Raw genomic sequence first — 17,749 nt, forward strand, 5'->3', positions numbered from 1 at the left:
TGCAGCAAGTACAATGTGTGAATGAGAAGAACTGCATTTCCTTAGAATTCTTTGAGACAACAGTATTAATATAATGTCATACTTGAGCTGCAATTAAATTAGTATTAAGTTAATTTGTTTTCAGAATTTTGGACTTGATTTTTAGGAAAGACAAGAAATGATTTTATTTTAATTATTCTTTTATAAAAGTAATTTATTTAAATAACTACTGGAATAATTTGGCGTTTTGATGTCAGAGGTATAAAAATGTATCAAAGGAAGATTTACAAGATTAAGTTAAGATGTGATGCCTACCTGGTGAATTTTGACATCTACCAAAGTAAAATCCAAGAGGATAAACTCTATATGAAGAAGATTTTTGAAATTGTGCTTCAGTTTTTATGTATCAGTGATGATAAATTAAAAAACCTGTTTGAACAATTTTTTTACAAGGACTGTTACAATCTGTGTAAACCAAATACCTATTTTTTACTGCCTTGTAAAATTTTTATTTTTATTTTTTACTGTCTTGTTAGGTACTGTCATGACAGCACCTATGATATGAGGGAAAAAGTAATGCACAGAAACATGTGTTGTTACGATTTGTTTTTGTGCATTGTTTAAAAAATATAATAAAACATAAATTGAATTGTATTAATGACCCTTTTCCTCTTGTATTAATTACTATTGAGTATGGTTTAAAAGAGGATGACATTAAAACAATCAAAATTAATATCAGTATGTTACAGCTTATTGTAAAAAAAATCTTAAATTGCAAATGTTTGAGTACTCAAGTAAAGATTCTCTATTAAGATAAATGTTGATTTTACCTTTAAACTTTGGAAAAAAAATTTGAATATTATTGAAATAATTGTGTTGTATATATCTCCACTGTTTAGAGTATGCCATAATTATTCTTTATGAATAAGTATTTAAACAAAAAATGGTCATTAAAAAATCAGTCTTATATTTATTACGAGAGACTACTGCTTATATTGGTAGGTTGTAAAAGTCACCTTTTAAATATATACAGCCAATTTTAAGGTATTTTTCAATTCTTTGAACTAAATGCTGATGCATTTTTGCAGAGGTAAATATTAAAATAAATTCGTGCACAGGTTATGTATTGATGAAGCTACCAAACATTACAAATAATTTTTGAATTACCTTACACAAAATGTGTATTTGGTGATGAGAAGGTGAACACTAGACTAAAAGAAAGTAAGTTGGAAAATAATCTACTCTATTTTAATATGTTAGTTACATAATTTATAAGTTTGTAGGAGAGTGACAAACTTAAATTGTATTTTAGAAGTTTTAAATTGATGAAATCTGTTAGTATACTTTTAAAAAAATATGACATCTAGTACTCAAAATAAAAACTACATTGTAAATTTTTAATAATTTAAGGAAACCAAGTCTGTGACGAAAAACATCAAAAACAGGTTAAGGTCAATTATTAAACATATTTTAGTAAATGAATAACTTAAAGATTATTTTTTTAATAAAAGCTGATTAGACTGACCATAAATGTAAAATACATAATAATAGAAGGAATGTTTCTAATTTCATTTATTTATGCTTCAATTTTTGATAAGGAACATATCAGATGATCATGTTAGCATTCACTTCTCACTCACAATCCTAATCACTGGAGTTAACAATGGTTTATTGAAAAGTTTAACCAATTTTTTTCAAGGGTATACTTAACCCTTAAGTAATCACGTGGCGTACTGTATATGCCATACCAACTTCATGATTGGGATGGTTGGCAACCCTGCTATACTGTATCCTGCCCATTCATGTAACTAGTACGTTTTCAACCTGTTTGTGTGTGTGGAAGTAGTGTGGATTCGTTAAATTTTGTTATTGTAGAGAAATTGTATTGTGTCTACACCTTTGGTGTACTTTATACGCCACGCAACATATTATGTAAGTACAGTAAATTTATTCAAACCATAACCATCTATAACATAATTTATTTTCTGATAGATCTGCAGTTTCCAAAAAATCATCAGATGTGGTTAGCTGTCCGATAAAAGCTTATTTCTAAGATACCATTACTTTATTTTTATAGGTTTATAAAAATTATGATTTTAGAACTCTATTTTTTCAATTTAAAAGGTTTAAAAGAATATATTTAAATTTATTAATTATAATTTAGAAGAATGATAATTAAAAGAGATTTTCTTTGATAGGGATTGGGAAATTGTAAAAGATGACCAGATGGCCATTGTATTAGAAGAAATATCCGAGAGTAAGAAAGACAATGAATTTGACGATACCACTAATTCAAAAGTGGAAAATACTGAAGAAAGTGATCATGATACTGATCAAACAAACAAGGATGAGGAAAATGAAATTTGGTCTGAAGAAAATGAAGATTTTTTCACTAAAATTATGTACAAGAGATGGCCAATGCAAAAGAACAGAGAACCAAGAAATCAGTTTATGGCTTTTATTGGACAATTATACCTATTAGCTTCAAAGAAAGCAAATCACACCAATTTAGAAGAAATTTGGACTTCTGATGATATTGACATAGAAATTTTCCATGGCGTAATGTCATTGAAACGATTTCTATTTTTGCTTACAGCCATCAGATTTGACGATAAAAGTACGAGACTGAAAAGGAAGAAAGCCAATAAATTGGCTTCATTGAAAAAATTCTTAGATCAATTCACGATCAATAGTAAAAAATCCTATTCAGCTGGGGATTTTATAACAATTGACGAAAAATTAGAACTATTTCGAGGTTGGTGCAGTTTTATACAGTACTTACCCAAGAAATCCGCCAAATATGGATTAAAGATTTTCACTTCAGTTGATTCAGAAACGTATTATACTAATAATATTGAAGTTTATTGCGGATTACAGCCAGAAGGGCAATGTAGAGTTGACCATACTCCGTGTAGCATTGTGCATAGATTATTAGACCATCTTAAACATTCACCTAGAAATCTCACACGTGGCAACTGATATTCCAGTTTCCACTTACAAAGTCATTACTTGAAGATGGGATTAGTTTTGTGGAACTCTTAGGCGCAACAAACAAGAAATTCCAATAGAATTTTTAACAACTAAAGATCGTGAAGTCGGAACATCCTTATTCGGATTTCAAAGAAACATAACTTTAGTGACATATGTTCCCAAAAAACGTAAGGCAGTTATTTTGATTTCAACAATGCACAATGACACAGCCATGAAATAATGAAGCAACTGGTAAACCATACATTATATGCAACTACAATATGACGAAAGGTGGTGTAGATACTGTGGATCAAATGTGTGGGTCCTACTAAACATCGCATCGGATTCGAAGTGGCCTTATACTTTGCATTACTAAATATTGCAAGAATAAATTGTAGCATATTATTTAATGCAGTAAAACTGTACAAAACCACTGTACGGAGAATTTTTTTGAAGAATCTAGCTCTCGGTTTAGTAAAATCCCATATCCAACGAAGGCAAGTCATCAAAACATTGCGCTTGCACATCAAATCAATCATGGAAATCATAGTAGGGACAGAGCCATTCAACGTGAGGAACCGTATGAGGCCCCAAAGCGCAAAGGTCGGTGTGTGATTTGTGGACTATCAAAAAATAATTAATGAATCCTTTGGACAAACTGACAAATTGCAATCATTTTTCTTGTAATAAACACATCGCAGTAACTAATTACATGTGTTGCACTATCTGCACTAATGACTTGTGCAGATTCAGATGACTCAAAATAAAATTTTCATTACAAATACTTATACTTTTATTGAAGTAGAACTAAAGAAGAATGATTCAGATAAATCATTACAAAAATTGTGTATCACGGAATATAAAATATGAGGCCTTATATTTTTAATGTATACCCTAAGTAATTCAGAAATCCTAGTAATATTTTGTATTGTTTATTTAGTAATATTAGTTGTAAAATATAGAAATAAAAAAGTAATATTACGATGAACTACTATGATAAAAAAAACAATTGTGCCCATACAATGAGAAAAACATTAATCAACAAAATACTTAAACATTATAACAAAAAATAATATAATTATATGAAAAAACATAACCGTTAAAAAATATGAAATACACACTTGTTAAAAGTGAAAAGAATAGGCTGTGGTGTGTTGGTGGACAGCATACACCACGCGACCAGTTTCATGACTTTACGTAGCGTGACTACTTAAGGGTTAATTAATATTATTATAAATTAATATTTCAATACATTAATATTTATTTAATTCAGCTGCATCCTAAAATCGATTGTAAAAGAGTTCACCTCTAGAGTTCTATAGATGTTTGCATGCAATGAAAATAAAATGATGAGTTTGGATGTTAGTCGACAGGTTATGAATGATTTACAACATTCAGTACAACTGTTATGAATTATTAATATAAATAAACACAGGTCAACAAAAAAAAAATAATAATTTGGAACTGAGATAAAAGTAAGTGAAATAGAATGATTTTTTTATGCTGAATCTTTAAATGAAATCAGTTTTTCTTCATCACCCTCAGATTTTTAGTTATGACCCTTTAAAATACTGAAAAACTTCTTAAATAATAGAATACAAAAATAATAAAAATAATTACAGTCAAAATTTCTACCTTTATTTTGCATACATTTACGTTTATCTTAATTTCTTTTTTCTTACCTGGCTTTTGTGTTCAGTGAAGTCTTCTCTTTATGTCATCCAACAGAAGTCACTCATCATAGATTCATCCCATCTTCCTTGATAATGTTGTTCTGTCTGCAATATATCTTGGTGGAACATTTCTCCTTGTTTGTTGTTGATGTCACCCAAGTTTAAAGGGAAAAAGTCCAAATGAGAATGTAAAAAATGAATTTTCAGTGACATTTTGCAGCCTAAATCTTTGTAGTTCAATAAGCTGATCATGGTTTTCGGCTTTTCTGTTTAAAAAAAAAAACCAGTAATGGCATCTTTGAATGTCCATGCTGCTAGTTCTTTAGAATGAAGTTTTCTGTCAAATATATTTTCACGAATTAATTTTCTTATTTGTGGCCCATTGAATATTTCCTCTTTTAATTTGGCTTCACTTAATTGTGAAAAACCTCAGTTAAATATTTGAAGCCGTCTCCATCTTTATCTAATGCTTTTACAAAATTATTCATCAGGCCTAGTTTTATATGCAGAGATGGTAAAATAATACGATCTGCTTTGACAAGGGGAATATTGACATTTTCCTTTCCTGAGGTAAACTGATTTCTTTTTGGCCAGTCTTTAACTGCATGGTGTTTATCTGTAATCCGACTACCCCACAAACACAAGAAACACATGTATTTTTTAAAGTCACTCTGGAGACAGAGAAGAAGCCTTATCGCTTTCAGGTCAGCAATGATTTGCTATGATTGTTCATCATACTTAATAGATTTTAAAATGTTTGTCATACTTTCATTGTTTCTTTCATTCCTAAAGCATATGCTACCAGTATATTTATTATACCAGTATACCAGTATTTGCTATACCAGTATAGTTATTTGAGTTATGAAACAACACTGCCTTTAAGCTTCTTTTTGATTAATCTATAAATAAACGCCAATCATTAATAACATATTCAATGTCCAGTTCAGATATTAGCCCCCTAACATCATGGCAGGAACTAATTAAATCATCTCTTCTAAAGTTTTTCAGTAAATTTTTGTTTTGATTTTTATATACTGAAATTTTAATATCTTGTTTAATAGTTGACGATTCATCGGTTGAGCCTTCTGAGGAATCGGAAATTTCTTTCCAAGAAGTTGGAGTAATAGGAATCAGTAAATCAACACCATGAAGTACTGATCTCACAGCTGAAGGAACAATATGGCGATTCGAACAATACAGCGGTATACAATACTGCTTTTATTTTTTGAATCGAAACCAATAAAATTTGTTAAGCAAAAATAGCAATCAGCATAATGGTTAGTAAGCTCTTACCAAATCATAGGTATGCCAAGAGGCAAATACTCTTTTTTTTTCCTTTTAACCACTGGATTAGTATAACCTAGTACTTAATGCATACTACATGTGGAGCCCAGGATTTATCTTGGTCTCTCAAGGAACAGTCAAAATAATATTTGAAAGCAGTTTTCAGAGATTCTATATTGGTTTTCATTGACTTTTCGTGATGAATTCTCTGCGAACGTAACAAAAAATATTTGTAGAATTTTTACAAGCCTGATTTTCATTCATTGTAAAATTCAGAATGTTTTAATGAATGAAAGTAAACTGAAATATTAGAGAAATACTTACTTAATTATAAAAATAATAAGTTTTAATTTATAAATACTTAAAAGTTAAAATACTTCATAAAACCATGGAGTGCAATAAAACACAGGGTGAAACACACACAACTTAAGAAATCTTGATATTCAATAAAATAATACAAAAAGTTGTTCTGTCATAAAAATCTTTCACTAAATTTATGACATCACTTATAGAACAATCTTTATGGTATCTGTATGATAAATCCACTACCACAACTAAAGAATCCAGCAAGTCATATCAGCAGAATTCATACTGAAGAAAATGTCATCACGTTGAATTACTCACTGACATGTCTTTTCTTCTTCCTGTTTAGCCTCCAGTAATTACTGTTCAGATATTACTTCAGAGGATGAATAAGGATGATATATATAAGTGCAGTAATCTAGAGTCTCAGATCGACCATTCCTGAGATGTAAGGTTAATTGAAACCAAACCACCAAAGAACACTGGTATCCACGATCTAGTATTCAAATCCGTACAAAAATAACTGATTTTACTAGGACTTGAACACTGGAACTCTCGACTTCCAAATCAGCTGATTTGGGAAGATGCATTCACACCACTAGACCAACCCAGTGGGTTACTCACTGAAATGTCTATATATGTCTGGCTTGACATGAAATGGTATCATTTGACTGTTACGAATCAAATGTAGGTGTATAGCATACATCGCAATGTAAATCAAATGTCAATAAGCAAATGTACAGATGTACTAACTTATTTGTATTGATTATGCCAAGAATGACAGAACAAATAAATTTAAGGGGTTGTAACTTAAGAATGTTACGTAATGGGTTGTTTCAGAATACATATTCAGATTCAGCACATAAAATACTATGCATATAAAATACACCTACTCTCTTTTCAGTTCCAAATTTTATGTTGACCAATGTAACAGACAGGTTAATAACAATAAATAAGCTGTTATAAAGAAATATACAGATAAATTTGTTAGGATATATTTAACTGATATATTTAACTAGGTTGCCGTGTATTAAATAAAGCTAATCTTCTTCACTTACTTGTATCTCTGAAAGTTCTTTTTGTATGTAATTTGCATCACTAACACCACGAATCCATTGCAAGGCCCTCATGGCCTTTGCCTTTTCATTTTTACTAATAAGGTAATATGGGGACTCTGGCATGAAGAAGAAGCTTACTGCAAATACAATAGGTGCTGCTGCTGAAGCCAGAATAAGTCCCATGAATGAGGTATTAGGACCAACAATATATTCCAGCAAAAAACCGGCACATAGGAAAAATGCTAGCACTGATCCTAAAGCACCACGTACACTATCCTAGACAGAAAAATAAAATTAGTAACTATTATTCTACCGGTTACTTCATTGATCCTTATTGCTGAGTAAAATAAGTTAATTAGCTTAGCTAAAATTTATCTTATCTTAATCAGGTCTGCAGTACTCTGAACCAATGTAAATGTTAGTTTTGAACTTCCAATTAATGCTCATTAATGCTTATGACAAATGCTTATTAAGTTAATTTTTATAGTTTTTAACATTTTTTGTGCTCAATTTTCCATCTGTTTTTACTTTACAGACAATTTCATTCATATATTTCTTTGAAGATATTATTTTAGTTTAATAATCAAAAAAAATTCTGAACGAATGAATAATATGTATGTCATACATGGCTGTACTAGTTGGTGCTTTTTCTGCTATGTTTAACCTAGACAGAGATGAATGAAACAAATCAACTGCTTTATGACAAAACAAAGCAGATAACAATTAAAAAAGTATGAATAGTTACATTCACACAACCACAATTTTTAACTAACTAGGTTTTCAGTCAGGATGCTAACTTAAAGATTAATGGAACTGTTTGCATCCCGAAATTCTTGCCAGTCCAGCAGCCTTTACTGTAATAACTGCATATATTCAGAAGGATCACTGGACCATTAGGCAGTTTGATCACACCTAAAGGGTTCTACATTCTTTTCAACTTGTCTTTATTTTGATAAATGCTATACTATATTGAGGATTGTTACGATGAGAGAATTTTTTTGTCATTCTTAATTAATAATATTGATTTAGAGTTAGAATTATATCAGTTTTATATTTATTCTAATTACATGATATAATTTCTACTCAATGTTTCTTCAACTGCATATTCAACAATTAATATTTATACACTTTTCTTCTTTTGAGGAAAAAATTAGTTTTTTTCATTAGATCTGAATATAAATGAATTCTTATATAAAGAAAATGATAAAAAAAGTTTTTCATATTTTATCTGAAACTTCTCAAGGGTTATAAAAAAATATGTAATTTTGTATAATTATTACTTCTGAACAATTTTCTTGATACACAAAAAATTTGATAAATATATCAATTTGGCACAAATTGAAATTGAATCAAAAAATCCTAATAAACTATAATCAGTAAAACTTGTAGACTCAACGAATGAAAAATAAAATAGTTTTTTAAATATTACCATAATAAAAGTAAATATCTTAATATATTAATATTTTATCCTCCACTAAGTTGGAATCATGAAGGGCATCCATATGTAAAACACTGCAAAACCTGCCTGTTAGCCAGAAATATTCTAAATTGAATTTATAAAAACCAAGAGCTCAGTTTGATTTTTCCAACTAGTTCTTATGAGTTTGATAAAATGACATTGTGTGTACTGTTACTATATATTTATACTGTATATTTAAAAACATATTATCTATTTCTGAAGGCAATGTAAGCAAACCATATTCTTTTTTTTTCAGAATACTTATAAATTTAAAAAAAAATCACATTTTCAAAATGAAATTTTTCATAATTGCTTTATCTAGAAGTGCAGTGAACAGTATGAAAGGGATCACTAAATATTTTTATTTCAGTGGTTTTGACATGTTGATGCAGGATAGTATGTTTGGTTTACTGGAGAAGGCAACAGGAAACCATTCAATTTTATTAGCAGGTTTGAGGTGAGGCACTTGTTATCTTGAGAGTAGTTACACCAGTTTGTTAGTCTATTTTCAATCATTTTGATCATTGAACCTAATACATGTACATCCTTGTTTGGTGTCTGTAGCATTTGTTTTTTTTTAAAGGTACCATTTTCAAGGAAGTTCCTTTTTTGGAGCTTAAAAGCAAAAATCACTCCTCTTATTTATAGAAGGTAGTTGTACAAAAAAAAATTAAACATATTAAAAGAAACTAATTCAGTAAAATTTTTATGTATCACTAAATGTCTATTACTTTTATTCATGATGTAATAACCTACAATAATTTTTAAAAAATTCTAATTGTAAACTACATTACTTACCTCAGCAATTTCTGCAACATACATAGGTGCTGCAGTGTAGGTAATACCTGCACTCATCCCTGCTATAACCCTAGCAATATATATTATAGGATAGTTTATTTCTGCAAAACTAAAAGAAGTGGCAATTAAAGCCCAAGAAGCAAGAAACATAACAGAAGTAAGAAGTAGTGTTGTCTTTCGTCCGATTCTATCAACAAGAGCTCCAGCAACAAATGGACCGACACTGGCACCAAGAGCAATCGTTGAACCAACCCATGATTCTTGTTCTAACTGGATAGCACCAACTTTTTGTAATTTTGAAATTGTTGGTGAACTCCAAGTAAGGGCATTTCCAGCTGAAAATGCTGCCAGGTTACCTACATTGAACAAAAAAAAGGTGATAATTATATATTAATATTAGTCAACAGGTAATTTTTTTGTAGAACTAGTACAGATTCGATTAGTGTAGTGAGTCAGCTGCGTTTTACTCTCATTCATCCAATCCAAAAAATTGGTTTGGAAGGATATTTAATATCCATTTTTATTTTATTTTAATATCTTTTTTTATTATTATTGGTTTTATTTTATGCTTAATTTAATATCACTAAATTAAAAATAAATTATTCCTTATTTGTGCTGGTAATGAAATGTATAATGGTAACTAACTGTTATCTTAAATTATATTTTAGAAACATAAAACACATGACATGGGCCCTTTTGAATATTTATCACTCATTTATTTATCCTGGGCTTCACAAACGCATTCAAATACAAAATATTTTTTCTTGTTCATTATTTGTCATTGTCTTCATTTATTCTAATCTTTATTGAAATATTACAACAAATTACCCAAAAATTACATATAAAATGGAGGCATCACACTTAGACATGCTCTTATATAGTACAATGAAATTACACAATGCATTGTAAAAGGGGAGATTCTGTTATCTTAGTTATTTAATAGTGCTTATCAGCATGAAGGTGGTTTAATCTATCGAGCTATCTTCAGTTGCTACACAAAACCTTACCATTACTTGAAAGATTTCTTAGGAAAGTTTTCTGAAGCATAACATTTTTGAGGCAGTGAAAAATGTTCACCGCTTAGAAACTTACACCTACATCTAGTGATTAATTCATTTTTTAATTAAAATATATTTTACAAAATTATTGTGTTTATTTATAAAGCACTCTAATTTATATTGTGCTTTATAAAGCACTATAATTCTCAATACAATACCAACAACCTGGCATCTATTTTTTTGGTGGTGAATAGCTGAGTATAATAATAATAATAATAATGACTTTATATAAATATACTGACCAACTAACCTACACATTTAAATGTAGGTATATTAAATATTTCTCAGTGTATTCAAAACATTTATTTATTTATTGAGTCTGATATAATTATAACATTTATTCATTCCATAAATTTTCATAAAGTTTTTGTTGTCTGAAACAGTTTGGTATTATACAGAACGTTTCATAATGTTCTTAGGAGTTACAAAAATTCAGTACAAAAAAAGTATTTCACTTACCTAAATAAAGTTGTACGAGGTGATGCAGGGAATCGAACAGTTTTTGTTAAAATCTATAGATGTTCAATATGTGCTCTTCTGGTGACACGGCACACATCAACACGAAAGTCTAGCTCTTGCCAAACTCGTTCTAACATGTCATTTTCGATAGAGTAGATTGCATTGATTATGCGATCCTTTAGCTCAGCGATATCGTGCGGCATTGGTGGGATAAACACCTTATCTTTCACGTAACCCCAGAAAAAGAAATCAGATGGCGTGAGGTCTGGTGATCTTAGTGGCCACAGCATAATGTCTTCTTCAGACGCACGTCCTATCCAGCGCCGAGGTAATGTTGTGTTAAGGTACTGTCGAACCTCGTTATGAAAATGGACAGGACAACCATCTTGCTGTAAAATGAAGTCGTTGAGCAGCTAAGGCATAAGCCATAATTGAAACATATCCAGGTATATCATGCCGGTTACTGTCATTTTCAAAAAAAGAACGGCCCGTACACTGCCTCAGGAGAGATAGCACAAAAAACGTTTACTTTGGAGAATCCCGAATGTGTTCCACATAAACGTGTGGGTTTTCAGTTCCCCAAACTCGCACATTATGACGGTTTACTTTGCCGCTAATATGGAAGTAGCTTCATCACTGAAAATTATCTTGTTTAGAAAAGCTTCATCTAACATCTTTTCCTGTAACTGTAAACAAAAATCGAGCCTACATGTTTTATCTCCATCAGAAAGACGCTGGATTAATTGAAGATGGTACGGTTTGCATAATAAACGATTACGGAGAACACTCCACACTGTTGTTTTCGGAATTCCTAATTCTCTGCCTGCAGCCGCAGTCGATTTTCACGGGCTGCGAATGAAACTTGCACGCACACGTCGACATTGACTTCTGAGGTTGATGGACGACCAGTTGATTTTTGCTTGCACAAGCAACCAGTTTCACTGAATTGTTTATACCATATACGAATTGAATTGTAACTTTGTGGCTCCTTTTGAAATTTCAACCGAACGCACGTGAAATTACTGACTTTGACAAGTGAAATTCTAACACACAAACCGACTTCTCGCTTCCCGTGGCAGCAACTTTCTCTACTGTCGACGCCTAGCGAGCAAATTGTTTACTAACTGCCTAGTATATGTGGAAAAAACTATTTGAAGTACTCTTTCGTACAGTACTTGTTTTATTCTTATAAGTGAAATAGTTTTTTTTAATGAATTTTCGGAACTCCGAAGAACATTATGAAACGCTCTGTATTATTAGTGTTTCTCTTGATAGCCATTCTGGTTGTTCGCCTGAAAAAAAATTCTGCTAGAAGCACACTGTTCAATTTAGTTTCAATTAGTTTTTATGAAGTTGCATTCTGACAGCGATCACTATTGTAGGATGTAATATAATTGATCATTGTTACAATATTTCTATGAAACGCAATTTACAGTTAAATAATGCAAAAAAAATCTTTTCCATCATAGATCTATTGTTAATAAATGACATTATTACAGATTAAAAAAAAAAAAAATAGAAATGTTATAATATAACAAAAAGATTAATTGATTTTAATACAATCATACATTCATAAATTTATACTAATACATCCTTAAATCTTTTGCTTATGACATAGTTAAAGTGTAAAAATAATATCCATATTTAAGATTAATAAATTAATCATTTTTTTTTAAATGTTATTTCTACACATACAACATTCTTCTTTGTTGTACTAAAAAAAAATTCATCCTAAGTTTGTTAAACTTAAGAAAAACAAATTTTTGTGAAAAACATTTTTAAATTTTAGAAGAAAGTAAAAAGTTTTTTTTTTTGTGAAAATGTGCAGCAATTTATTAGTCTGTAATAATAATAATAACAGCTAAATATCTACCAGTTGTTTATGAATAATTAATTTAAATCAAATCATAAATGTCTTGATTGACCTGTAGAACTTGTAATTTATTGTCATAGTAATTTTGATTACATATAGTGGGTGACCTTGGAAAAGACAATAGTATGGTTATCAGAATTGACACTTTGGTTATCAATATTACAGAAATGAAGAGGTTATTGAAAATCACTTACGGATTTGGAAAAAGCTGACGTCATTTTGTCATTAACTGATCAGATATTTTTTTAATTCACCAGTAATAAATAGTTATCAACAGCTTTTAACAAGTAACTATTTGTTTACTTCATATAAATATCAACAAGCATGTATTTCTTAGCTACTAGTCAATAAAATTATAATACATTTAAAAACATCACTCACTCATTTAAAGAAACTTATTTAATTGATCACACATTTATTAAAAACTCTACAAAGGGTTAATTTATTCAATAAGTCTATGATTCATGATATTTTTTTTATTCATAGAGTAAAATCTCATTACAATATAAGCTAGTAAATCCTAAGTCCTGATTTCAAGACTCTAGGGTAACCAAAGGTTAATTTTTCTTTAATCTTTTTGATAGTGTACTATTATACTACTGATTTGGTGACTAATCTTTGATACTATGCTTGGTGGAAGATTACCTGCCTTTAAACTTTCATCACTAAGGCATGAAATATAAGAGAAGTAAAATAATTTCATTTAAGTTTTTATTATAAAAAATAATAAATGTAATTTTTTTAAATTTACCACAATAAAAAGAGAATGGATTACATTTTATTTTATTTAATATTTAAATTTGTATTTGTACATTTAGTTTCATTTGCACCTTTCACTGTTGTATACAATTATTTATCACACATAAAAAATCAAGATGAATTGCATTGAATGATAAAATTAGTTTAACAATAATATTCATATAATACGATTATAAAAATGATACATGTAACATAGAGTAAACATCAGTACATATGTTGAAATAGAAATCTTGTTTTTCTTCTTTGGAAGTTGGGCTATCTCATTATTTTCTAGCAACCAATTTCTTTCCAGTCAAAATTAACTATTATTTTCATTACTGCAGTACTTTGAGAACCTCCTCCCTCTTGCAACTATCTAAATATTAAATATTATTCTAATTTTAAATATTAATATGATTCTGTGATCCATCCAGCATATTAAATTATAAAAAATAACCCACCAGTTTGGTCTAGTGATAAACACGACGTAAATCAGTGATTTCGAAGTCAAAATTCTCAGGTTCAAATCCTAATAAAGGTAGTTACTTTTATTCAGATTTGAAAACTAGATCATGATTCTTTGGTGGTTGGATTTTAATTAACCACACATCTCAGGAGTAGTCGACCTGAGTTTGTTCAAGGCTGCAAATTTACTGGTACAGTTACATTACATTAATAAGTTGCTAATGATTTTAATTTTTGATGCAACTATAAAGTATTAAAAAAAAAAAATTATAAAAAATTTCATGAATTCATGACCAATTCACAAGACATAATATTCTGAGAATATTATTATCAATCATTTTAAACAAACATGCCATTGTTTAAAGTCTTTTAAGTTGTAAGAATACCCTCCAATAAGTATCTTGCTGAATAATTGATTTTCAGTTAGATCATTTTCAGTTCAGTTGTATATAACCATACACCACAAATTTATTGATGAATAATGTCCTGCTTCCAGTGTGATTAAAAATAAAATGACTGTTGGGAGAGGATCTTAAGCTTTTCTGAGTAGTTTGTTTTGTACTGTATTTCCCCGAGAAGCGTAGATCAACCTTTCTTTGCATCTGTCTTATGTTTGCCCCTTCCTTATTCCCATATTTAATATCAGTCAGGTCCTCTATGGACTGTTAGTACTAGAATAAATGTGATATAATCAAATGGCTGTCTAGAGACCTGTCTGAGTCTGTTGTTTATTGTATGATGATTCATAGTTAAATTGCCTTTTTTTTTGTAAAACTAGTCCTGCTAATTTCTTGTTAAGTATATATAAAAGTAAATTCAAGGGAAAAAATTTGTGAATTTATTATGTGAAGAGGGTCAGCCAAAAATGTAATGGTAATAATAATAATTATAGTAAGAAAATAGAAAGCTGGTGTTATGTCCTAGTGCTGTAGTTTGAAAAGTGTAAGTACAATGCAAGTGTAAGTACAAAGGTTGCAGTAAGGCCTAAATTAAATTTTTAAAAAACGTTTACTGTGCACATTAAAACAAGATGATTTTTCGTTTTAAAGATTATTTGTTAAAACAAAAACTGAAGAATAGAACTAAGAATTTTAGCAAGACTTAATCAACTTCAAAAAGTTAAAAAATCAGTTAAAAAAAAGAAAACATTGACTTAAAAGATAATAAAACTTTCTTTCTTTTCAAAAGTAGTTTCTTTAGACCCTTTTCAGAAATGATTGCCTCATATCTTGGAAGTACTTTACTATTTAATTAATAAAACTAAATAAATTTGCAAAAATTTGGTTTTATTTAATTTCATGCGTATTTAAAAATAATACAATATAACTAATTTACTATTTTAGAATACTTTATTATTCAGTTGATAACTATAAGTAAATCTGCAAAAATTAAATCATATTGAATTTCAAGTATATTTTAAAAAGTACCTTTTCAGCACAGACAATCCAGAAATTCTTGTAAATCACCTAAAAAGTGCATAAATTGCTTTGTATGATGTTACTGCTATTACATTTTGTAATGCTGTAAATGGTTATTGTTTGTAATTTAACAATTAACTTATTCATACATATAAATACAAAGCAAACATATAAGTTAGCAGTAGTATTTTTAAGGATAACCAGTTGGTTACACAACATAATTATATGTTTAGAGATATTTAATTATAAATTTTAAAACAGTCAGGCACGGGGATTTTTGTGACTGATATTTGATTCATATCAAGCTAAAAATATTTATAGTTATGCTGCTTAACAAGTAGATTTGTACATGTACATATGTACTTGTTAAGGCTATCAAACTATTATAAATAAAATGGTTAAAATAATCTTTTTATATAAAGTAAATTATTTATTTTTATTAACATCAAAAGGGAAAACCACAGTTCGAGAAAATTTTGGATATGTCAAGTTAAATTTTTTAACAATCATAAATTTCCAGTGAAAAAATGCAGTATTACTGAGTTTTTATCTAACCTCAAACTTACCTCTTCCCAAGAATTTTTACAATTCTCGAAAAGTTTAAATCGTTTAAATTTTTATACATCTAGTATCACATCAATATTAGTAATTACTAAATAATTTATTGTTTTGTAAGAATTAAAGTGATCTTTAGTTTGATTAAAACCATTTTTTTTTTTTTTTTAAAAGTAAATCAACAACATAAAATTTTTTTTCTTCTAAATAAGCATCAACTGATTCACTTTTATGTGATATCAACCAGTTTTATGTGAATAGGATATAATAAATTTTATGTGAAAGTACATTCCAGTGTATGTATTATGTCCACCCTAAGGATTAATTTTAATATATTAATAGTGTTTAATAAGATTGAAATAAATTGCAGCAGCTGTCTAACAACCACTAAAGGTTTTTTTTTACATTTTTTGATAAGAGTATTTCATACTTTATTAAAAAAATTGTTGCGTATTGAAATTTGAGAGAATGAATAGGAATAATTAATTTTTTAATTAAGTGAAATGAACATGTTTGTGAAAACATTTAAAATATGCTAACATTTAAATTGTTATTACTATTATTTATTGTAATAATATGGTATAATTATATAGTAAATAATATAATTATTTATTATTATTATTATTATAAAATTATTAATTTTTGGGTTTTTTCATGTTTATTGCAGTATTCACTACAACTGAAATATTTCGCAAGTATTTGTCTCTTCAGTTCATATCAGTGTAAAAAATTATCTTATAATTATAATATGAAATAATTAATTAAACTCAACTGATGTCAGTATTAGTAATTACTAAATAATTTATTGTTTTGTAAGAATTAATGTGATCTTTAGTTTGATTAAAACCATTTTTTTTTTTTTTTATAAAAAAAGTAAATCAAGAACATAAAATTTTTTTTCTTCTAAATAAGCATCAACTGATTCAGTTTTATGTGATATCAAAGTATAACTTTAACCTTCAGATGAAGCACCATTGCTTTCTATCGTGTCATACAAATTTGAAGAAATAACCAAATGCAAATCTTAACAGCTTTAATTTATTTCTTCAGTTTTAAGTTAATGATAGGAATAATTTATACGGTTATGGCAAAGTCTATGAGATGATTTCTTGAGTGGTTTTGTCTATATATGTTCTATCTGATAGATAAAGTAGTTTTTATAATCCTATCCAAAAAAATTCTATATGTATAACCTTCTTCTCTTTCTTTGCCCTTATATATATTTTTAAGTAAAAGATTTATATAAGCAGTTCAGCACAGTCCAGGCGTCAGTACATGACCTTTTTCTAAGCGGATCAGAGTTTCACATTTGATGGTTTGGAGGAGGATTCTTAAACAAAACAAGTTTAATTCCTTATCATAAAACAGCCAGATCAAGATCTACACTCAGGAGATGATTTGCTTCGCTTGGAATTCTGCAATTGCTGGAATACAAATTGACAACTACAAGAGTATTTTGTTCATTGACGAGGAAAATTTCACTCAAGATAGCGTCAACAACTTATGCAATTGAGCATACATGGGCAGAAGTAAATTCTCATGAAACAATGGAAGTTAATTTTCAATACCATTTTAGCATCAATGTATGGTGCGACCTTCTTCACAGTCAGCTGTTTGGATCGTTCATATTACCTGGCCACTTAAATGCTGAGGTCTATT

At 28.9% G+C, this 17,749-nt stretch overlaps 1 protein-coding gene across 5 annotated transcripts in view; it reads right to left on the reverse strand.

Moving 5' to 3' along the window:
- The window catches only part of LOC142330943 (facilitated trehalose transporter Tret1-like), a 91,115-nt gene that overhangs the window by 27,483 nt on the left and 45,883 nt on the right, over positions 1-17,749 (reverse strand). For all 5 annotated transcript variants that reach the window (XM_075376438.1, XM_075376428.1, XM_075376415.1 and 2 more), the window contains 2 exons: positions 9,525-9,880; positions 7,268-7,543 (listed from right to left, as the gene is read on the reverse strand). In XM_075376438.1, coding sequence (XP_075232553.1) covers positions 7,268-7,543; positions 9,525-9,880 — 632 coding nt within the window. The remainder of the gene's footprint in view (positions 1-7,267; positions 7,544-9,524; positions 9,881-17,749) is intronic.

Source organism: Lycorma delicatula, chromosome 1 (genome assembly GCF_047948215.1).
Source record: "Lycorma delicatula isolate Av1 chromosome 1, ASM4794821v1, whole genome shotgun sequence".
Classification (NCBI taxonomy): domain Eukaryota; kingdom Metazoa; phylum Arthropoda; class Insecta; order Hemiptera; family Fulgoridae; genus Lycorma; species Lycorma delicatula.